The 24737-nt window shown below is 42.1% G+C and overlaps 2 protein-coding genes across 6 annotated transcripts in view; one reads left to right on the top strand and one right to left on the bottom strand.

Annotated features, from left to right (window-relative positions):
- Positions 1–24737, top strand: part of LOC129727325 (flotillin-2) — a 380442-nt gene that overhangs the window by 37310 nt on the left and 318395 nt on the right. The gene's annotated exons all lie outside the window — the stretch shown is intronic.
- LOC129727315 (glucose dehydrogenase [FAD, quinone]-like) lies at positions 5127–7184 on the bottom strand. The gene is made up of 3 exons (XM_055685027.1): positions 7007–7184; positions 6726–6947; positions 5127–6667 (listed from the first exon to the last, which is right to left on the bottom strand). The coding sequence occupies exons 1-3, from the start codon at positions 7179–7181 to the stop codon at positions 5148–5150; spliced, it is 1917 nt and encodes a 638-aa protein (XP_055541002.1). The 5' UTR covers positions 7182–7184; the 3' UTR covers positions 5127–5147.

A 24737-nucleotide genomic window follows, 5' to 3' on the forward strand; every position in this document is an offset into this window, starting at 1 on the left:
CATATTAGCATCTTTTCAACCATCTTTTGAAAAAAAAACCAGATTTTAAATCGGACAAAAACTGAGCTCAAAACGGTGATTCTACGAAACCAGTTTTGGCATAGTTTTAGTATATTTCACAAAGCAAAACAGTATCGATTATTTCTGAACATATTCGCTAATATCTTAAAGTGGTAGTCAAATAATATTTTATCTTGAGTAAAAAAGTCTCAGAAATCGAATGGTAGGTGTCTGATCTACGTAAAATATCAGCAAAATGTCGATTTTGCCCCAATTCCTCTACAATACAAAAATAGGTTTATCTGCTGACATACGTAGATCAGACACCTACCATTCGATTTCTGAGACTTTTTACTCAAAATAAGATATAATTTGACTACCACTATAAGATATTAGCGAATTACCAATAATGCACAGAAATAATCGATACTATTTTGTTACACTAAAACTATGCCAAAACCGGTTTCGTAGAATCACCGTTTTGAGCTCAGTTTTTGTCCGATTAATCTGTTTTTTTTTCAAAAGATGGGTAAAAAGATGCTAATATGTGGACAAACTCTTAGAATTTTGATATTTGGTCTTAAAACAAAATGGCGTCGAAAAAAACATCAAAAATTTCCAGTTTCTCGAAAATTCAAAATGGCGCCATTGTTGGGGCAAGTTGAAATTTGTTCAAACTCCGGGAAATTTATTTTCGCATCAAACTTCATCAAGAAATCATGCATAGAAGCCAAGGCAAAAAAATTGTTGCACTGTGTAATCAATAACTATAAAACGTGCCTAACAACTAGTTTGGGATATAGTATGGATTATCATCCGTATGATTATGCGGGCAGTTTATTTACAATTGATCGTGTATTACGTGTACAATAAACAGAAACTAAGCTTTTTTAAGACTAATTGAATGAAAATCGGGTAATGAACCATGATGGAAACATCGGTCATGTGGAAACTACGAAGCTGTGTCTGCTTGTTATAACCAAGAGGGCTCAATTGCAAAACTAGATATCGTGACGGAAGAGAAAACCCTTCACTAGAGCTTCCAGTTTTCGATGGCTTTCTAGTGATTCGAGAAATAAAAATTTGATTTCCCTGGAAATCCCGGCATCACGGGATGTAAAAAATGTAAATGATAGTGAAAAAGCTGAGTTTTTCATTAAACTGAGGTCGATTTACGGCCTCATGATATTATCTCAGTTTCAGGAATGCTCATATTTTATAGAATTCGGCCATTCCAGGCTGCTATCCCGAAGTCAGAAATCACCATCTTGAATTTTCAATTGACGTCTGGATTTACGGCCTCTGGCCATCATCTCGTTTACAGAGATACCCATATTAGGTGGTTTTTGATTATTTCATACTGTGTTCAAGGAACCGAAAGTCATCATCTTGACTCTCATAATGGCGTCTGGAGACAATTCTTGGACACTGGGCGTTACTCTGGTTCTGTAAATACCTATGTCAGGTGGTATTTGGTCATTTTAGGCTATTTTACAGAAATGGGAAGTCACTTTCTTGCATTTGCATTTTCCCGATTACGGAAATATGCATGTTGGATGGTATTTGATCTTGTATTCAGCTCTTATTGTTCGTAGTCTTGAACTTAAACGCTGATAGACAAAACTCCATGATTTTTTTTTTGTTCACACAACATTTATTTGACACGGCACAATACAAATAAACTCTATGATTGTCGCTATTACAAAAGTAAGAAGTTCAAAAAAGTAAAATCACTATTTCAGTTTTTTTGGTATTTCAATTTGCACCCTTATCCCGGATTGTTGAAGTAAGACGTAATTCTACGTCAAAAGTAGCACTTTATTCAACTTGGGATCTATTTTTGTCATGTAGGAAAAGAAAACAAAACACAATTTAATGATTCGAATTCATAAAAAATCATCAAAACGATAAAAAATAATAGATAAATAGATAAAGTTATAACTATTTTCATTCACGTGCACTTCGTTCGGAATCTCTAATCTCTGTCGTGTTTCATTAGCTTGACAATATCTACAGGATTCTACGCTTGAAGATCCCGAGCCGAGCACTCTTCGATCGACCTCCTTCCACGTCCACAAATCATGTCCGTATGACGCCCCGGGAGGATCTGCGTTCTTCAGGGCACAAATTCCGGGTGGATATGTAGGCTGCGGGACTAAAACTGACTAAGCAATCCCCAATAAACTGACTAAGCAATCCCCAATAAGCCCTGTTCGCAAACTATCTCTTCAACTCGCACCCACCGGAGTAGTAGCCAACGTGCATCGGCACGCAAAAACTCTTTTGTTTACTACTCAGCGACCATAAAAGAGTATGCGAGTTTCTGCTACTTGTAAAGCATCGTATGCTGGAACGTGTAGGGTATCGGGCTGCTTTTTTAAGTTTTTCACAGCAATCTAATGCGAAACCAGCCGTAGCAAACCGCTACCGAAGTATTTTTTTGTCCTTCCGCAATTATCGCAATGCATCTTGAAACAATTGTCTTCGGCTGGTTGTGCTCGCGAGTAAGTGGGTAGACGCGAGTAGGGGAGTAGACGCGAGTATGTACATATGATTTCGGGAGTGAATACGAGCAAGGAAGAAAGCGAAAAAGAACGAGAAACATCTTGAATGGAGAATACTCCAGTCTGTGACAACGCTTATGGCTTGTAACTTGCGCCTCCTTTTCGCAGAGTCCTTTGGATTTTTTCCTTGGTTCGCTTCTTCGTGGATCTATCTGGATCAGAATCCAGGGAATCGTTCCGAAGTATCTGAATCGTACACCGCCTTGCAGTCTATAAACAGTCGATGTGTCCGCAAGTTGTGTTCTCGAAATTTCATTCATAATCACACGGTTATACTATCTTACTTAATTTTGTACGAAAGTGTACACTATTTTGGAAAGATTTATATTTTGAAATTGATTTCCTAATAATTTCCGTTATAGGAAATATTTTTTGGGATTTGGAACCCGGAAATCCCGGAAATAAAAATTTCTCGAAAATTTAAACCCAGAAAGGAAGTTCTACTGTTCACTAGATGGAATTTCCACTCTTCCAAGCTTAAGAGTTTTTAGATTGAATTTCCTTTTTTAGTTTATGGTTCGACTAAGTACGGTACGCTTTGCATGCTTACCTTCAAACTTCTCAAAATTCTTTTCTTCATAAAATGTAGAATATACAGGGTGGCAACGTAAAAGTGATACACTTTATTTATGTCATAAAACTCAAAGTAGTTTTTATTTCTCTTTGGAATCGATTTCAATAACATCTATAAGCAGTAAAACAACAATGTACTCAGTTGAGTCCAAATCTTTCACCTTTGTGCTTGATAATGGCCCGTAGACGCTTTTTGAGAGTCATTGCAAGCCGCCCGCATTCATTTTGGTGGAAATTCGATTTTGAAACATTTCACCAATTTTCACAGCTCAGTAATAAAGTAATAATAATAACTGACGTATCATAAAATTGTCCAACATTTTACCTATCCAACGCATAATAATCCATCATGTGGTTATACATACAGTTAACACTGTTTAAAATCCAAACTAAGAAAACGAAGAAAACAACACACACTTCTACGTCGGAAACGCATTCCACTCCCGTATTCTAGTTTACCACATTTGTGGTATACTACATAGAATACGGGAGGAGATGTTTCAAATGGATGATCCATTTATTTCCCAATCGTTCCTAATCATAATAACGTCGAGTTTATTATTGCGGCGGTGCTAACACTAATTCTAAAGCTGAAGAACGAAGAGGCAAATGAAGCTACACTCAGCTATCATTTTTTCATATGGCATTTGGCAGCTTTTATATTTGTTGTCGCATGTTGTCACGGGACAGGAAAAATGGTATTTTTGGTGTAACCCGGAGAGGTCTGGTGTAGCTACACTACAAAAACGAATTTGACATAAATTTTAATACTATTTTTTAGAATTATTAAAACGAAAAGAAGGTCGAGTTATCCAATGATGCAATCCGGTATCACTGGCGGGTCGTCTGCTAAGTAGCCACTTGCCCCGCTTCCTCTCCTCTTCTTTATTATAAACACGACTCCGATTTTTTATTGCTTAAATTATCATAAAACGTATTCAATATGACATTTACGGTTCAAACGTTTCGTTTGTTTTCAAAGTGAGTGAGCTAGTCTGAAATTAGGTTAGAGCTGTAGAAACTGTACTTGTACGCTGATTTTTTTTCTTGTTTGTTTGCTATATTTTTTCAAACGGCTCGTTCTTTTAAGTAAAGAAACTGCTCGGTTTGAATTTACGATATGTTTTTTCGTTCCCGTTATGTGCAATTTCTTCAGAACAAAGAAGCAGCTTGCATCAATTGCTATTTTATTGTATGGAACTTTTGCGTTAAGTGTGGTGGAGAAATTCCAATAGCTAACGGGTTTCAAGTGCAATAATGCTGTATTTGAAGCAGAAATGTGATGGCAACGAATCAAACCACGAAGTATGAACTTGTTGTTTCGTGTTTCGAAGCTGAGTAAAATAAATAACTTTGATTGTATTCCTTCGTATTTCGTTTGCTCTATCGTACGTCCAAATAAACTACGGAAGATATTCATGCGAACTTGTGAAAATATCCAGAACGGAAATATCCTAAAATTTAATTTTTATATGTAGATTCAATGAAACGTTTTTGACTAACAATATATCACGGAGTATTTAATTTAGACAGCGTTACGTGGAATACGGGTTGCACCTTTGAATGTGCTTTAAAAATAAATTATCGGGGACAGATAGTCTATCTTCAGGCGTTTTCCAGTGCGCGCACTTTTTCACTTTAACCTGTCTAGTTTAACCGCTAGTCGTGTTTGCTATCTGTAAAAATATTGTCGTACGATCAAATTCAATTACGGAATGTTATTATTTTGTTTTTAGATGGTTAAAATTGGCTCATTAGTACAAATTAATTAGTAGGACAACTAATCAATTATTATCTTACCAACCAGTTAAATTTATGGAATATTCTTTACAGTCGACTATTGTAATCTTGATTAATTGTGATTTTTAATGTGTTCTAATCTGAAATTTTGTCCGATCGTTGTTTCTTGAACAATATTTGCTTGTTTTGTTTGATTTCACGTTCAATACGTCATTGAGTGTCTTTCGGAACAAATGATCACTTGTAAGATTGCGTAAATTACAGCCTTGTTTATTGATACTTCTCATTTTTGTCTAACGGTTGCCCCCAGTTCCAGTAATCTTTAATCATGTCTGAAGCTTTTTCCGCTATCATATAGACCGGGGCTTGCGTGTGACCCGTTATAATTGTCGGCATTACACTTGCATCCACGACCCTTAGCCGTTTAATTCCTTTCACTCGTAACTTTGGTGATACAACGGCTTCTTGGTCGCCGGAGGGGCCCATCTTACAGGTGCTTACCTGATGATGCAGAGTGGTAGCTAGTGACCGTATCAAACATTCCCAATACTGATCGGTTCCGAATGGAAACTGAGTACAGGAGGGTAATTGTGTGTTGATTATGCGAGCTCCGATTCGTTTCATAGCCGGCGTTTCGACTATTCTAAGAGCTTCCTTAATGCCTTCAATCATCGTCATTATGTCATCTTTCTCTGAAAGTAGATTCGAATAGATCAAAGGCCAATGCAAAGGATTATTATCCTTCAAGCGTATGCGTCCCTTTGATTTTGGATTGAATAGCATTATGGCGATTGAAAATGCATCTTTGCCTTCAAGGGGTTTGTACACCTGATCGTAAAGGGTTTTCTCCCAGGCGCTACCTCGAACAACTCCTGTGCCGTAATCCGATGCTGGTGAACCTCCTACAAAGAACAACTCAATATCCGGAATGTCTCGTATTTCGTTGGAAAGGTTCGATTTTATAAACGCTAACGCTTCGACTGCACCTGGGACGGTAAGCGTTCCATTTCCCAGTGTCAAATATTCAATCATTTCTTGAGCACCCAATCGGTCAGTGTCAAATGATTGCTGTGACGTATTTGTTAAGAACGACAACGGCAATAGCGAAAGATGATCCTTCATAGTTTCCCCAACTGGCAAATCTACCAGAACTGGTATTCCAACCTTTTCTAAGTGTTCTTTTGGACCGATACCCGATAGCATAAGCAGTTGGGGTGACTGAAAACTACCCGCTGACAATATTACTTCCTTTCGAGCGAATACAGTGAGGTTTCGTTTGTGCCATAAATATTCAACACCTCTAGCCGTCTTAGTCTGTGGATCGATGATTACTTTAGTCGCTCTAGCGTTTGTAAGAATGTGAAGATTTGGTCGAGTGGACACTGGATCCAAATATGCGGAAGCAGAAGTAACTCTTCTACCGTGTTTTGTTGTTGCCTGAAGATAATCGACACCGATCTGCGTGTCTCCGTTATAGTCTACAACGTTTCGACCAAGTTGTTTATTTGCTTCGACGAATGCATGAACTAGCGACGAACGATATCGAACATATTCGATGGTTAAAGGACCTTTTTTGCCGCGTTGCGGTGTTAAGTTTCTATCATCGAATGATATGCGTTCTAGTTTTCTAAAGTACGGTAGTACATCACGATAAGACCATCCGATGTTACCGGCGGCCGCCCAGTCATCGAAATCAGCGGGGTTCCCTCGGTTGTATATCATATAGTTAAGAATGGTAGAACCGCCAAGCCCCTTTCCTTTAGGCATTGCACATCGCTGGTTTTCGATTGCTTCAATGATAAACGGTATGAGGATAAAAATTTACGGAAAATAAATTTTACTACCAACCTTGACAACTTCCGTTTTCTTTCTCTGCCACGAAATTCCAATTTAGAGCTGTAGATTGCAGGTATGCGGCGAAAAGCGGTACATCGGAAAGAATGTTGTCTCTTCCGCCAGCCTCGATCAGGAGTACATTCCACTGTGGAATCTCCGATAATCGATTAGCAAGTGCGGCTCCCGCGTTCCCTCCTCCGACGATAATAAAATCGTATACATTCAATAATTGCTCTAGAAGACGAGTACAATTCTAATATTCGTATTTTCTTCCTATTCATTAAGCCACAAACCATTACTGTATTTCTGTTTCCCATGGTCTACGTTTCCATTAAACATAAAATCACTAAAACCGTGCACATTTCTAACACTTAGCACAAAAAATAACGCAAACAACTCAACCGTTAACCTAACCGCCTTGCTCGAACACCAGTTGAAGAAGTTGGCTCTTGTTGCGTTCCACATCATTCGACGACTGGCGGCCGTTCTATTCAGGTTTCGAAATTTATAATACAATATATTTAGTTCTTTCTTTTTCTGCGCAACAGGAACATCTCGATTTGCAGGCTAGCGGCAGCGTTCGAAATATCTAGATACTGGTCGGCGTCGAAGTGATCTGGTTTTCTAGCATATCTGTAATGTTAGTCTTCAGACAGCCTCTGCCAGCATAATTAAACCACTCGAATCAATCAGTCTGTCGATAGCAACGGCGCGTTCAATTGGAGGTGTGTTTTCGGAGTTTGTATTTGATAGCTTCTATTAGCATATCTTTGATTGTTTGCTAATCAGTTGCTTCCCAAGTAAGTGGATGTTGGGTCAAAAGAAATAATTGAAATTATTTTTTGAGTTACACACTGGGAATTTGGTTGAGATGCTTTAGTTATCAGATACATGAATTTTCAATACATGTTTTACCACGTCGTTCGAACAGGAGATACTGGATATCATTAGTTGGAAGACATGCGTTTTTATGATAAAAAATGTGTGGTTCAATTTTTTTGCGCACATTTTATTGAACCGGTATTTTGTGGAGATATAATCCTTGACTAAAAATAAGATTGCCGTATGACATTCGCATGACTTGTCGATTGAAAGTGTTAATCTTTCAGAGGAGAATCGATGTCATAAATCGTGGCGCAAAAAAAAACAATACGTACAAGCTTTACCAAGGTGTATTCTGTAACTTTCAATTGCAACTTTGTCAAATTTGACTTCATGAGTATGCTTTGCGCTCCACACGATAACCCTCAATAACAAAAACCCGATAACCTATATTTGGTTGGTTGTTGACTAGTTAGTCATCCTGCGAACTTGTTTAGATCTTTCATGTTTAGTTAATTCAGCTCCATTGTTGTTTTACTGTTTGGTTCTAGGATTCTTTTTGGTTGTTCTAGCCCATCTATGCTATTCCAATTACCATTCATGATAATCAGAAAATAGTTCCGGGCCAGCAATTTTACGGTGATTTGGAACCTGATATAGGTAAACACTGAAAAAAAAAAGAAAAGATTTCCATGCTAGCGTAGAATTACTAGTGTGCGCAGAGCGCTGCCTGCCGGATGATTTTTTGTTAGGTAGACGTGAACCCGTTCTAATTTCTGAATATGTATGTCTGGAATACTGTGGCACAGACTAACAGACGTTACACTGGAACCTAGCTCCATCGCCGCAAAAAACGTTCATTTCAAATTTTCAATCGAATAACAGTCATCGCGCGAAAACGTCGTCTGGGGCGCTGTCATGCAATCTCATACATATTTTGAAGTTCCCCATTTGACACATGTAGTAACGCTGGCGCTGATGTCGAAATACATAGCGCGAACACGACAGCAGATGGTGCTAGTGTTACTAGTACTGGAATCATCCAAACGATGATTTTAGTGAAAATTTGTTCGACGTGTTATGTCTGTTAGTCTGTGACTGTAGCTTAGTGTTGCAAACTATTCATTTATCCTTTGGCCGTTGATAATAGCTCCGGCAGATTAATTTACTTTGAAGCTACAAGCAATGTACAGGGCTTTTTCGATTTTATCACGGTCAAAAAAAATCACCGTGAATTTGTCGAAACCGTGAATTTAGTTAAATGATAAAAATTGGATTTTTGTGTTGGATTCAATTAAAATTTATGTTATTTCAGGTGAAAGGATCCCTTTTCATAGTTCAATGGAATATAAGTTCAAGATACAAATGAATAAACACTACAAAAGTTAATTCATAATATTTTTCTCTATAGCATTTTCGCGAACTTTCTTACGGCAGTTATACAAACAATATCAATATGATTTGTACGTCGCATTCTTCAGCATAGGAGAGTAGGAGATTATAATGCTTGTTTATGTGAAATTGTGGAACCGCTAGATCAGTGGTTCCCAACCTTTTTTGCTCTGCGGCTCCTTTTGCTGAACACAAAGAGCTCCGAGCACAGTGAGCATCGCGGGCCTCTAATAGAATCATAGATACAAGTTTTTTAATACGAGGAGCATTTTTCAGTCTCATACCGTCCTGCAAGTCTAATTTGTTTCATGTCTTGGTCCAAATACGTAGAAGAGTTGAAAATCCGCATTCACAGACATACCTAGAAAACAATTTTAATTGCCTATCGAATTTACCAAGAGCTTCGCGGCCTTCGGACCCCCGGTTGGGAAACACTGGGCTAGATTTTATTACTTTGAAATCCACGTTATATGAGCACCAAAGTATTGGGCTATTTGAGCTGTTAACAGATCTTTTTTCTCAACTACTCGAATAATACGTAATTTTTGCTTCAAAGTTAATATGGGTATTCATATCGAGCTCGTATACAAATACCCAGCCTTAAAAATGCTCACCTCCATTGACGCATAATGGAAGAAACACGGTTTACGGCTGGGTTTTTGTATACGAGTTTGACATGAAGGCCCCTAATAAAACGGTTCATTTTTCTCAAAATAACAGATATGACACTTGATTACCCTAGAAAATTGATCAAATAAATTGATTTCATAAAACTTCACACATATAAAGGACACGGCACAAGTGAAAATAATGTTTCAAATACACTAAGGTCGCTTTTTACGCGGCTTTTTTTACGCGGATTCCGGAATTTACGCGGTTTTTTTTACGCGGATTCCGGAATTTACGCGTGATTTTTTACGCGGCACGTATCCCGCGTAAAAAGCGACTTAGGGTACACTTTTTACAACTGGAAGTACATTATTCTTGATTTAGATATTTTTATGAAAAAGCGTGATAAAAACGGGAAAAGCGTAAAAAATCGAGCGTGAATTTGGCGGGTAGTGATAAAAACGATAGTTGATGAAATCGAAAAAGCACTGTATTACTATTTTCTCAAATTTCGTACTCAGTCTCTATGGTTTTTTAAATTCTGAGTTGAGTTTTTCATACCATTATTCTTTGTTACCGTTGACCTTGTGCTGTTGTTACGGCAGATAAATAATTTGGGTTTTAGAACCACCACACGATCCACAGGATCACCTTAGAATACCCTGCTCATTTCACATCTGATAACTCTCACAGCGCAGTATCACTCTATCTCAGAGTATAGAGAATAAGCAATAGAACAATAGTTTGATCCACTTCCATTGCGCCCGATAGAATCAATTCAGAGCAGTCTCAGTTATACATCGAATGCGAACGGTCGCAATAAATTATAGTTTGTCCGAGTAATAAACGCGTTCTTTGTTCTACTCATGCCGCGTGTGAGTTATCGCCTGTACCTACATATCACCGCCGGACACTTAGGGGAACCTTTAAAGACACCCGTGGACACGTATTGAATTTGCATGAACAAAGTGGTCCTTCGAACCGGATGTGTCTCGGGGTCGGTGTTCGGATAGCTTTGTGCATAGAACTCGTGGTGATAGTTTCGAGAACAATAGCCGGTGAGCACGTAGAAGACTGCATGATCAGAGGACTCCGTTTTGGACGCAGAATTTAACGGGCAGCGACGGTACTGGCCATCGGATATCAAAAATTGCTGACTGGAAATTTGGACAGAGTGCATGCGGGCATTTTCAGCGGAATCTAAGGGAAGTACTAAGTTGCATGATCGATTGGCTGGATTCTCATTGCATGTGGAGATCCACGTGGTTGACATATAGCTTTAGTGGTGATACAATGGCGCTGTTTGATAATGAATAAAATTTATATTTGCATGCGAAATATTCTTTGACGATTGTGGATTGGTCCTTGTGGGTTCAAGTCGCTGGTCTTATTCTGCTGGTTTCTGGTTTGTCTGAATTTTCGATGGTCGATTCCCTCTTGCTGCTGTCAATCTGGGTGGTCTGTCAAGCTAATCTCGCGGCGCGTGGCACGTAATTGTAATTCCGTTATCGGCGATCAAGTGTTCAGTGAAAAGAAAGTGAAATAATTCACAGTGTAAACGAACTCACTTTAAACTTTGCTACAAGTGACTTACTATTGCGATAATGGTGAACGATTTAAAAACCCTTCTGAAACGGGAGAGACGGCTACGAAATACTATAGCTGGTGTATGTGACTTTTTTTTTTTTTTTCTTCACATAACATTTATTTGACACGGCACAAATACAATTTAATGTTTAACGGCGCCAATTATATCTGATGACTTAAAAACTAAAGCAAATTTTTTATCCTCGCTGCCGACTACGAGCTGAAATTAAGTCTAACTTAAAACTAGCATGGAATTTCCAATCTGTGTTTTGTTGTTCAATGGTCGTCTGATAATCGTCGAATGGCATGTATGGATTCGTACTGCTGAGCCACGATGTCGTGAGTTGGGACAGAGGCTCGTAGTCCTTGGGTCCTGGTTCTATTGTGCGGGTTGCGGTTGCTGGTTTTGTGCTTAAGGTTCAAACGTGTTCTTGTCGTTTTGTTGGGTGTAGACGGAGGGGAACGGGACTAGACTGGGGCATGAATGGATTTAAGGAAAACGTATATAAGGGTCATGTAGGGTAGGTCACGGCTCGCCAAGACATCACGAACAGGAACAGCCCGCCGTCTACCTCCGGCCTGAAGGGAAGCTAAAAGTTTAGACCTGGCGTCACGGTGAACAGGGCATGACCAAACAACGTGCTCTATGTCGTGATAACCTTCACCACAGGCACAGATACCGCTTTCTTCGAGCTCAATACGACGGAGATGCGCGTCAAATCTATAGTGGTTGGACATAAGCCGAGACATCACGCAAATGAAATCTCGACCTACATCCAACCCCCTGAACCACGGGTTCGTCGATACCTTGGGAATTATGGAATGTAACCACCTTCCCAGTTCCCCTTTAGTCCATGAATTTTGCCAACTGATGATCGTATTCTGACGTACAAATGCGAAAAATTCATTGTAAGCAATTGGTCTTTCATAAATATCGCCGATTATTGCACCCACCTTAGCCAAAGAGTCCGCTTTCTCATTGCCCGGTATCGAGCAGTGAGAAGGGACCCACGCTAAGGTAATCTGAAACGATTTTTCGGATAAAGCACTCAAATGTTCCCGTATTTTCCCCAGGAAATACGGAGAGTGCTTAACATCTTTCATCGATCGGAGAGCCTCGATAGAACTGAGACTGTCCGTAAAGATGAAATAATGGTCCATGGGCATTTTTTCGATAATCTCTAGGGTGTACTGAATTGCAGCTAATTCTGCGACGTAAACAGAAGCAGGATTATCGAGCTTATAGGAGACGGCTAAATGATTATTGAAGATACCGAAGCCAGTGGACCCATCAAGAAGTGATCCGTCAGTGTAGAACATATTGTCGCAGTTGATGTTTCGATATTTATTGGAAAAAATTTTAGGGATCTGCTGCACGCGTAAATGATCCGGGATTCCACGAATTTCTTCTATCATGGATGTATCGAAGAACACAGTAGAATCAGAATTATTTAATAAGTTGACACGATTTGGAATATTCGGAGAAAGGTTAATATTCTGAGACATGTGATTGAAATACAATGTCATAAAACGGGTTTGAGAATTGAGTTCGATTAACCTTTCAAAATTATCAATCACAGGACGGTTCAAGACCTCACATTTAATAAGAATACGAGAAGAGAGGCTCCAAAAGCGGTTTTTCAATGGTAGAACTCCAGCTAAGACCTCCAGACTCATCGTATGGGTCGACTGCATGCATCCTAAAGCGATACGCAAACAACGATATTGTATTCGCTCCAGTTTGATCAAATGTGTGTTTGCTGCGAAGCGGAAGCAGAAACACCCGTATTCAATTACAGACAATATCGTTGTTTGGTAAAGCCTTATAAGGTCTCCTGGGTGGGCTCCCCACCATTGTCCGGTTATTGTACGAAGAAAATTCACTCTTTGTTGACATTTTTTCATCAGATACCTAACGTGACAACCCCAGGTGCCTTTAGAGTCGAACCAGACACCAAGATATTTGTGTACTAAAACCTGAGAAATCGGTTTTACCCATTAACTGTGTTTGAAGCTGAGCAGGTTCATGCTTCCTAGAAAAAACTACTATCTCAGTCTTCTCCGGAGAGAATTCGATACCTAGCTGTAAAGCCCAAGCAGACAAATTGTCCAAGGTATCTTGCAATGGTCCTTGCAAATCGGCAGCTTTGGCTCCTGTAACAGAGATTACACTGTCGTCTGCAAGTTGTCTTATCGTGCATGAATTTGCCAGACATTCGTCGATGTCATTTACATAAAAGTTGTAAAGAAGGGGGCTTAAACATGAGCCCTGGGGAAGACCCATGTAGCTAATGCGAAAAGTTGCCAAATCGCCATGCGTAAAATGCATGTGCTTTACGGACAACAAATTGTGCAAAAAATTGTTCAAAATTGGAGAAAATCCTTGTCGGTGAAGTTTACCCGAAAGAATGTCAATAGAAACGGAATCAAAAGCCCCCTTAATGTCCAAGAACGCAGACGCCATTTGTTCTTTGCGAGCATACGCCAGCTGAATATCTGTTGAAAGCAACGCAAGACAATCATTCGTCCCTTTGGCACGGCGGAAGCCAAATTGAGTATCTGATAGTAGACCATTTGATTCGACCCAATGGTCTAAACGACGGAGTATCATTTTTTCCATCAATTTCCGGATAGCATTGCAATCGGCCTATAAGAGTTGTGATCAGAAGCTGGTTTCCCTGGTTTTTGGATGGCGATCACTTTCACTTGCCTCCAATCCTGCGGTACAATGTTTTGCTCCAGGAACTTATTGAACAAGTTCAACAAGCGCCTCTTGGCATTGCCGGGTAGATTCTTCAACAAGTTGAATTTGATTCTATCTAACCCAGGCGCGTTATTGTTACAGGACAGGAGGGCAACTGAAAATTCTGCCATCGTAAAAGATGATTCTATCGCGTCGTGGCCCGGAGACGCATCGCGAACAATATTTTGCTCAGGAACAGAGTCCGGACATACTTTCCTGGCAAAATCAAATATCCACCGACTTGAAGACTCCTCGCTTTCGTTGACCGTTACGCGATTCCGCATTCTTCGGGCTGTGTTCCAAAGAGTGCTCATCGATGTCTCCCTCGACGTCTCGTTCACGAACCGACGCCAATATCCGCGTTTCTTTGCTTTAGCCAGGCTTTTAAGCTTGGTATTAAGCTCCGAATACCGTATATAGTCGTCGGGTACACCTCCCTTCTGGTAGGCCAAAAACGCGTCGGATCTTTGCGTGTAGACATCGGAGCACTCTTGGTCCCACCACGGAGTGGGAGGCCGTTCTTTGATCGTTACGCCGGGATATTTCTTCGTTTGGGCTTGCAACGCGGCGTCGAGAATCAAGCCCGCGAGGAGGTTGTATTCTTCAAGTGGTGGATGATGTTGAATCGACTCGACCGCTTTTGAAATCATTTCCTCGTATAACTTCCAATCGACATTCCGTGTGAGGTCATACGGAATGTCAATTGGTCGCATGCGAGTTGAACCGTTAGTAATTGAAATAAGAATAGGCAGATGGTCGCTACCGTGAGGATCGAGGATTACCTTCCATGTGCAATCCAACCGTAGCGACGTCGAACATAAGGATAGATCCAAAGCGCTTGGGCGCGCTGGAGGTTTCGGGATACGTGTCATTTCACCGTTGTTTAAAATAGTCATGTCGAAGTCATCGCAAAGGTTATAGATTAAAGAGGAGCGGTTATCATTGTAAGGGGAACCCCAAGCCACGCCATGAGAGTTAAAGTCTCCCAAAATCAAACGTGGTGAGGGAAGAAGTTCTATTGAATCAAAGAGCAGCCGTTGCCCAACCTGTGCTCTGGGAGGAATATATATTGAGGCAATACAAAGCTCTTTACCTTGTATTGTCATTTGACATGCGACAACTTCGATGCCTGGAATCGAGGGGAGGTTAATACGATAGAAAGAATAGCACTTTTTAATCCCTAAAAGTACTCCTCCATATGGGGTGTCTCGATCAAGGCGAATAATATTAAAATCATGGAAGTTGAGATCAATATTTGAAGTAAGCCAAGTTTCACAAAGGGAAAATGCATCGCATTTGTTTTAATTTATCAAAACTTTAAACGAATCAATTTTTGGTAGAATACTTCTACAATTCCACTGTAAGACAGAGATAGAATCCTTCATATACGCAGTTGAATTAGGCATCGAAGGATACAATCGCTGCAAGGAGGGGCCATTGGGCAGTCAACTGCTTCAAAAATGATCTAACTGTTGGGAGGAGCGCTGTAAGAAAGTTTTTAATTGGATCAGGTATATTGAAATTTTCGAAAATCCAGTCCACAATATTAGAAAAATTCACCAATCCAGCATTTGTTTTGTCAACTGGATGTGCAAAAGGAGCAACTGGGGTTTTAGATGTTCCTGGAAGTGCTGGGAACTCCTTCTGAGACTTTAAATTGCCAAGCCCAGGAGGGGTTTGCTTCGGTTTTTCCGTAGCACCTTTAGGTTTGGTTGTACTGTTCTTTCCACTTTGGGAAATCTTAGGACCTTTTCTGGGAAGCTTAGGGGAGGAAAGATTTTTCCTCTTTCTAGACTCCCCAAGATTGGCAAAAGAAGTTCCCTCTAGTGGTTCGTCAGAGTCGGTTTCATCTGAATACAACAGATCAAAGGGGTTCGCTGTTATGGTAGAAGTGGTCGTGGTCTTCTTGAGCATATCAGCGTAAGAACGCTTTGAACGCTCTTTGAGAGACCGTTTCAATTTATCCTTGCGCTGCATGTACACCGCGCATGTGGAGAGCTCATGCTGATTCTCCCCGCAGTGGATACATTTTTCAGCATTCGCACTACAGGAATCGTCGGCATGGTTCTCTCCACACTTACCGCACCGTGCCTTATTGCAACAGTAGGCGGCTGTGTGACCTAACTGCTTGCAATTGGTGCAGTTCATTAAACGGGGCACAAATAAGCGCACAGGAAGACGAACCCGGTGGATCAAGACGTGGCTCGACAATGCAGACCCGGCGAACGTGACACGAAACGAGTCTGACGGAGTGTATACTTTTTTGTCGCCGACGAGCGACACAGATCGCAGTTGTTTAACCTCTAATACCTTAACCTCAGGAAGGCTGCTGTTTTTAAAACAGCCTACAGCATCCTTCAAGAGGCACTCGACGGACAAACTCGGATCGGTCACGACGCCGTCGATCTCCACGTCTCGGGCCGGTATGTATACGCGATACTCCCGAGTAAAGAGCTCGAAACAAGCTATATCGTTGGCCTGTTTCAGGTCATTGACCACAACACGGAGCTTGTTTGGTCTGACCTTGATTATTTCAGTCACGGCCTTGAAGCGTGACGTCAGGTCTTTCGAAATTTGTAATATGTTCAGGGATTTCGACTTAGGTCCTGCTTTTGGCCGGAAATATACAACGAAACGTGAACCTGCTGTTTCGTCAAGGTAGAGCCTGGCACGAGGGGGAACTGAAGAGTGAACAGCGGGGGAAGGAGCAGGAGGGACAGGGTCAGGAGGGTTCGGTGTCGGAGGATCGACTTCCATTGTGCTAAGGCTAGCGCCCTAACACCGACAAGAAACACGTACCTTTTCTTGATTTCGAGCGATGCTCAAGTTGTCTTCGACAATGTGGTCACGTAATCGTTGGGTGCAGCAGCCGGCAGCCGGCAGCTGTGCGGATTTACACTTTCTTCTTTGTTTGTAGCTCTGGTTGTCTTCAACACAGCTAAACACTGAAACGATCGGTTCAGCAGCGGCGGTTCAGCTACGCAGCAACAAAGCAAACAATAGCGGATGACCTTCAAAGCGGAATTATTTGGCACTGCACAGCACTCGTTAGACCGGGACCGGGCAAGCGATGCCTTTTGTTCGATTACTTTTTGCGAATATATCGAGACGACCGATAAACACAACCGATGCGCTTGGTTGTTCGACTCGGAATGCCTTATGTGACTTTGTAGATAACTATTCATACAGTGATAGAGATGAAGTTGAGGTTCGTTTGCAACTGTTGGAAAGTGCGTTTAGTGAATTTAAAGAAGTGCGATGTTTGGTCGAAGATAAAACTGAGGACCTGGAAGCAGAAGTGACGCTAGATCCCGATGAATCAATAGACGACCGTTTAGCACGGCAGGAGGCTGCTGAAGAGAAGCGTGAGTCTGAAAATGAAGCAGCGTTTCATGACGTCGAGAATCTTTACTGCAAGCTGAAGGGTGCGCTTCTTCGGTATCGTATAAAAGAGAAGATTAACTGCAACCCAACACCAGCAGCTCCCGTGATCGCTACACTCTCAAAGGTTAAACTACCCGAAATAAAACTGCCGACGTTTTCTGGGCAGCTTCGTGATTGGGTTCCGTTTCGAGATGCATTTGTTAGCCTGATACATCGGGATGATAGGCTGACTGATATGGATAGATTCACTTATTTGCGATCGTCACTCTCCGGTGAAGCCAGTGAAACCGTCAATTTAATCGAGCTCACTGCAGCCAATTACAGTGTTGCTTGGGCGCTATTGGAACAACGCTATCAGAATACAAAAATCATCGTGAAGGCGCACTTAGATGCACTGTTTGGTATTGAGTCGATGAAGAGAGAGAATTTCGAGTCCTTGAGTAGCGTTTTAAGTGAATTCGACAGGAATCTCCAAATGTTGGAAAAGCTGGGGCAGGATACTACAGGGTGGAGTACAATACTTGTCCATATGCTTTGCGCTAGGCTTGACCCAGTGACACTCCGCCTATGGGAAACACATCACAACTCTAAAGAGGTTCCAGTCTATGCTGAGCTGCTAGCTTTCTTGAGAAACCATTGCGCGGTGCTACAGTCGGTCAGCCATCCCAAACCCGTGCAAGTTACTGAATTCCGAAAACCAAGATTCGGAGTTAGTCATCCATCAACAACTGGGAGATGCAGGTTTTGTTCGGGAGAATTCCATTCTGCTTTCTTATGCAAGCGGTTTCAAAAACTCAATGTCCTTGATCACAGACAATGTTCAACGCTATGATTTGGTACGCAAGCAAGGTTTATGCGTGAACTGTCTGTCAGCTGGTCATCTAGCGCGAAGCTGTACGAAGGGAGTGTGCCGAAATTGTGGTAGAAGACATCATACCGTCGAACGTGTCGACGAACAGTGCTGCACCAAAACATTCCACCCCGCAGATAGCCAAACGACCCCCAAAGGATAACGTCCAGCAAACACAGCAAGTGCAGAAACCACAAACCCAGAACACAAACACACATACGATTCCAATTGGACCATCCACTTCCACCACATTAACCGTCACGAATAACCTTTCGCATAGTACACAGTTAGCCAATAGTCAAACCACTCCCACTAAGCATGCAACCACACTCCACACCTCTGCAAGATCAAACACTTCCCAAGTTCTGTTATCAACTGCAGTAGTACGCATTAGCGACGATGCAGGAAACACTATGTTCGCCAGAGCATTACTAGACTCATGCTCTCAATATTGCTTCGTAACTGCTAGATTCTGTCGACAACTTAAGCTGAAGGAATTTTCTGATTATTTGTCAATCCAAGGAATTGGCGTATCGGGTGGAATATCGAAACGAGCTGTCCAAGCGACGGTCAATCCAAGGCTAATTCGAATCCCAGATTTCCACGAAGAAATATGTTTCAATGTGTTATCAAAGCTCACGGTTCCGCTGCCATGTGAAAACATCGCAGCAACTAATTGGAAGGTTCCTGAAAATATAATCCTGGCAGATCCTGATTTTGGCAATCGAGCTGAGATTGACATGATTATTGGAGCTGAGTACTACCTTGATCTGCTGCTTGATGGAAAGATAAAACTTTGTGACAGCGGACCAACACTTCAAAATACCGTTTTCGGTTGGATTGTGTCTGGTTGTATTACGGACCCAATGTCAGCACGAACTACTACAGTGTCTTTGTGCTCGACTGCAGTGCTTCAGGATCAATTAACTCGATTTTGGGAGTTAGAAGCTTGCCATACAAAGAGTACACGGTCTGTCGAAGAGAGTATGTCCGAAGAATTTTTCCAGCAAACTACAACACGCGATGAAACTGGTCGATTCTGCGTAACATTGCCAAAGAAAGAGCACGTCATTCAGAAACTAGGCGACTCCAAGTCAACAGAGATGCGTCGATTTCTTAGTCTCGAGCGACGATTTTCAACTAATCCTGAATTGAAGGCCCTGTATTGCACCTTCGTTAAGAAATACCAATATATGGGACATATGCGAGCAGTCGACGATGATACGCTTGGGCCAACTTACTATTTGCCCCACCACGCTGTGCTAAAACCGGACAGCACAACAACGAAATTACGGGTCGTGTTTGACGCGTCGTGTAGGTCGTCATCAGGAGTTTCCCCCAACGATGGTCTTCTCGTAGGACCCGTAGTACAAGATGACCTCATGTCCATAATAACACGTTTTCGAATGCATCGAGTGGCTGAAGTAGCGGACATAGCCAAAATGTATCGCATGATCAACGTTGCACCAGACGATCAGAAATTACAGTGCATCCTGTGGAGAGAGTCGGAACAAGACCCCATTAGAACGTTTACGACGATCACGTACGGCACATCAGCTGCTCCTTACTTGGCCACAAGGTGTTGACAAAAACTGGCAGGAGATGGCGAGAAAACCCATCCCAGTGCTGCGAAAATACTGAGGAAAGATTTTTACGTAGATGATCTAATAACTGGTGTAGCCAGTGTACAGGAAGGAAAACGGCTCGTGAAAGAAATGAACGAGTTACTAGATAGCGCAGGTTTCACTCTTCGAAAATGGAATTCGAATTCCGATCAGGTGTTGACCAATATTCCTAAGCATTTGCGAGATGATAGAGATGTATTTGAGCTCGATTCGTCCACATCCACGGTCAAAACATTAGGGCTCGTTTGGGAACCACGTACAGACTGTTTCCGCTTCGGTACTCCGAAATGGAACACAGCAGACCCTATTACCAAACGAGTAATATTGTCCGATGCATCAAAGCTACTTGATCCACTTGGACTAGTAGGACCTGTTATAGTACAAGCCAAGGTTTTCATACAAACACTGTGGAAGTTGAAGTGCCAATGGGACGACCCACTCCCCGAGGAGTTTCAACTCTTCTGGCACGAATATCGTCAAAATTTGATTGCTTTGGACTCGTTAAGTGTACCACGTTGGGTTGGTCCTTCCGTTCAACTCCATGGGTTCTGCGATGCATCTGAGAGAGCGTATGGAACTTGTCTCTATATTCGTTGCACATTTTCCGAGCCAAGAGTCGCTCCGATAGATAACCCTAAAAAGAAGACACGGAAACAATCGATTCCTCGCCTCGAATTATCATCAGCACTCGTGCTTATTCACATGTTCGAGAAGGTCAGAAGCAATCTACCGACGACGGAGAAACCATTCTTCTGGACGGATTCCAAAATAGTCCAGTGTTGGTTAGCATCCTCGCCCTCGCGTTGGCAGGTTTTTGTTGGAAACCGGGTTTCTGAAATACAGCATATTACCAAGGAAGGTTGCTGGAATCACGTTCCCGGGACTGAAAACCCGGCAGACATTATATCTCGTGGCATGACGCCGGCTCAACTGCAATACCAGTCGATTTGGTTCGACGCCCCACTCTGGTTGCGTCAAGATACATCGACGTGGCCAAATGATCGGAATGACAACAGTGAACAGATTGACTCAGCAGCATTGGAAGAACGAAGCATCATTTCTCTGCCTGCTGCAGTACTGCCACCGAGTAAAATATTCTCGTTTTACTCGTCGTTTCCAAAACTAGTTCGAATGGTTGCTCTCATACGTCGTTTTCGGCACAATGCCCAAGCGATAAATCGAAATTCAAGAAAAGGTAGACTAGTTTCCTCTGAAGAATACGAACAAGCCGTAAATCATCTGGTGCGACTGTCACAACATGAAAGTTTTCGTCAAGAATTTCTGGATCTGTCAAGGACTGGAGAAGTTCGTGATTCATCGAAAATTCGTTCCTTGCGCCCACGTTTAATAGATGGAATAATTCGTGTCGGCGGCCGGCTCAGTGGAGCACCTGTAACAACAAACCGCAAACATCCAATGATCCTTGATCACAGACATCCATTGTCTGCCCTCATTCTCGCCCACTACCACCTTAAGCTGTATCACGCAGGGCAACAGTTACTTGTCGCGAGCGTTAGGGAAAAATACTGGCCTACACGAATTCGAGATCTAGCCCGAAAACTAATACATGGTTGCGTGATGTGCTTCCGCGCTAAGCCGCGTCAGCTCGATCAACTGATGGCAGATTTACCGTCCGAAAGAGTTACTCCAGCACCAGCTTTCCAGAGAGTTGGGGTGGACTACTGCGGACCGTTCATGGTTAGCCAGAATATCCGTAAGGGAAACCCAGTCAAATGCTTCGTATCAATTTTTGTTTGCTTGGTCACGAAAGCCACTCATCTGGAATTGGTTGCAGACCTTACTACAGAAGCGTTTATAGCAGCGCTAAAACTCTTTGTAGCCCGGCGAGGGCATCCAGCAGTAATAATGTGTGATAACGCGAAAAACTTCGTTGGAGCTAAACGTGAGATCGATCAGCTACATCGACTCTTTGAAACACAACAGTTCCAGCACAACGTTACGAGAGAAATGGTTACAGAACGCATCGACTTCAAATTCATCCCAGCCCGAACACCAAATTTCGGAGGCTTGTGGGAAGCAGCGGTCAAGAGCTTCAAAAATACATTTAAAAGAACCATCGGAACTAGAGTGCTGCGATATGATGAAATGCTAACGGTTTTATCGCAGGTGGAAGCCATACTAAATTCACGAACGATAACGCCAATCAGTAACGATCCAAACGAATTTGAAGCCTTGACTCCAGGGCACTTTTTAGTGCAACGACCACTAACAGCAATCACGGAACCTGAGCTAGACGACGTACCAGAAAATCGTCTGTCATTTTGGCAAAGATCACAGCTGTATGTTCAGATGCTGTGGAGGAAATGGAGTACCTTATATCTCTCTGATTTACATAACCGTACCAAATGGACTAGACAGAGGGACAACGTAGCCGTTGGGACCATGGTTCTCCTGATGGATGAACGCTTACCGCCATTGAAGTGGCGCCTTGGTCGCGTCACAGAAATCTTTCGTGGACCTGACGACAACATTCGCGTCGTCAATGTTCGTACTCAAGACGGAACGTACCAGCGTGGAATAACGAAGATCTGCGTGCTCCCGATCAGGGATAACGACGGATCCAGAGATGAGGAAAATTAGTCATCCTTCAACGAAGATGCTCCGGCATCCGCGGAGGTCCAAAGAGGATCTCCGCTGTCCAGTTAAGTCTCTTGTACATACAGAATTTGCAAAAAGTAATTTTAGTTTTGTTCTCCATAGTCTGTCACCGGGGGGTTCAGCCCCAGAAAAAGTCTCTACACATCTACCTACGTTCCACTCCACCTTATTCACGAGGTACAAAATGCATGATGGTGATGGTTAGATGCAGCATGCGCATGGTACTCTGTTACGTCATTGTTGTTGGTCCAGTTACCAATGTCTCCAGAGGCACGTTTCCGTCGTCAATATTTTCCCGTATGAATGAGCTAATTCATTTTTCGTAACGAGTTTGTAATCGGTTCCTGTCAGCCACCCGTCCAATCGAGAGGATTGATCACCCGTCTCGAGAGAGCATAACTGCTCACCAGAAGTCCAGAAGTCCTAGGAATTACCATGTCAGCCCAAGGAACGGCATGAGCTCGCCGTTTGATATCCATATCGTCAAGTTACGTCGGAAATTCATCATCGTTTTATCCGAAGTCCATCGTCGTCGCTAATCAAAGCGACCGCGGAGGCCCGGGGGCCTCCGCTCCAGGCAAGTTACTGTAATGTTCATCATTTCTGTTTGAAAAGCGCCCGATATTTTTCAGCAACATGAGAAGCGCTACCCACCAGCACGGAACCGGACAACCCCCACCTCGTCGAAGCAGACTGTCATCATATCTCGCATTGGTTGCGAATTTATGCGAAATGAACCAGAAGAAGGAATCACTACCCTTTCCAGCACAAGAAGACACGAGCATCACACAGAATGCAGTTCCAGCATGCATCGACCAAGAGCCACGAGCCCCGCAAGTGACATCACTACCAGCAATCCAGCAATTATCTTCGCTTGTGTAGAGCGATGATTGATAACCCCATAAGTTCCAAGATGAACAAGAAACCTCATTTATTGTTATGTGTAACATATTCGTAACTAGATTATAGATAAGTAGTCAGTAGTTAATATTTTTGAAATCTTACATATTTCAAGGCGGCCGGCATGTTACGGCAGATAAATAATTTGGGTTTTAGAACCACCACACGATCCACAGGATCACCTTAGAATACCCTGCTCATTTCACATCTGATAACTCTCTCAGCGCAGTATCACTCTATCTCAGAGTATAGAGGATAAGCAATAGAACAATAGTTTGATCCACTTCCACTGCGCCCGATAGAATCAATTCAGAGCAGTCTCAGTTATACATCGAATGCGAACGGTCGCAATAAATTATAGTTTGTCCGAGTAATAAACGCGTTCTTTGTTCTACTCATGCCGCGTGTGAGTTATCGCCTGTACCTACATATCACCGCCGGACACTTAGGGGAACCTTTAAAGACACCCGTGGACAGATATTGAATTTGCATGAACAGCTGTCTTAAATCAAATTTTGGGATTATTTCCTGAGTATTATAAAAAATATCTAAAAAAGAACCACCGCATGTTGACGGTGTTTTTATTGCCAGAGCAACAGAAAACTTTTGTTGCTGCAAAATGCGCTGTATCCTTCTGACGTAGGACTACGTCTAACCGCAGTATATCGAGATACATTCTGAGGAAACTAAAAACCAAGGTGTAACGTCGGAATGAAAGATTTCAAACGGTAATACTGATCAAATCTAGAAAATGTAACCACATGATGGATCACAATGATCAATATGTCGTTAAATTGATAAAATAATGGATGTTTTTTTTATTCTTCAGTTATCATTATCAATTCATTGTTTAACAGTGAAAATTTCATAAAAGTTTCAAAGTCGAATTTTCACGAACAATGTACCAATCACATGCGAGCACGCCTAGCACAGACTTCATGAGTGGACACCAAGTGTCTGCTGTGATATCCTGTATAGCAGTGGCAAAAAAAAATTTGACAGAATCTCCCCGTCCCAATAGGTCAACTAATGTTTGCTTTCATGAGCCTAAACTAATTTGATGTCTTGAAGGTGAAGCTTTTTCGGAAAGTTCGTAACCACCTCTACTATCAGACAGTCTTACGTTCTGCTGTAAAAAAGCAAAGCAAAGCCTTGGTGCTACATTCCGATTCGGAACTTGACCTTCTGTTTACTATACACAGACTTCGCAGCCAACCGTTAAGTGTACAGGACAATTGCGGGGCTAGCGCTACGATCCTACTGACACTAACAGTCTCTCCCGAGTCAGGACTCGAACCTACGACGATTGGCTTGTTAGACCAGCATCGTACCTCGAGACCAGTTGGGGAGGCTTACGTTCTGCTGTAAGAATGTAATTAAAACTGATGTCTTGAAAGAAAACATGCTGGCACAGGCAACAGTACTGCACCGAGCAATGTATGAATAGAGCGCTGGTCACTCGTCGTCTATCAGTGCATAAGTACTCGATATTC

The sequence above is a fragment of the Wyeomyia smithii genome, chromosome 3 (assembly GCF_029784165.1).
Source record: "Wyeomyia smithii strain HCP4-BCI-WySm-NY-G18 chromosome 3, ASM2978416v1, whole genome shotgun sequence".
Taxonomy (NCBI): Eukaryota; Metazoa; Arthropoda; class Insecta; order Diptera; family Culicidae; genus Wyeomyia; species Wyeomyia smithii.

Coding starts and splice junctions, on each gene's coding strand:
- LOC129727315 (XM_055685027.1), bottom strand. CDS start 7,181: ATGATGTGGAACGCAACAAGAGCCAACTTCTTCAACTGGTGTTCGAGC. Junction 6,948..7,006: donor GAAACAGAAATACAGTAATG/GTTTGTGGCTTA, acceptor CTCGTCTTCTAG/AGCAATTATTGAATGTATAC. Junction 6,668..6,725: donor AGAAAACGGAAGTTGTCAAG/GTTGGTAGTAAA, acceptor TTATCATTGAAG/CAATCGAAAACCAGCGATGT.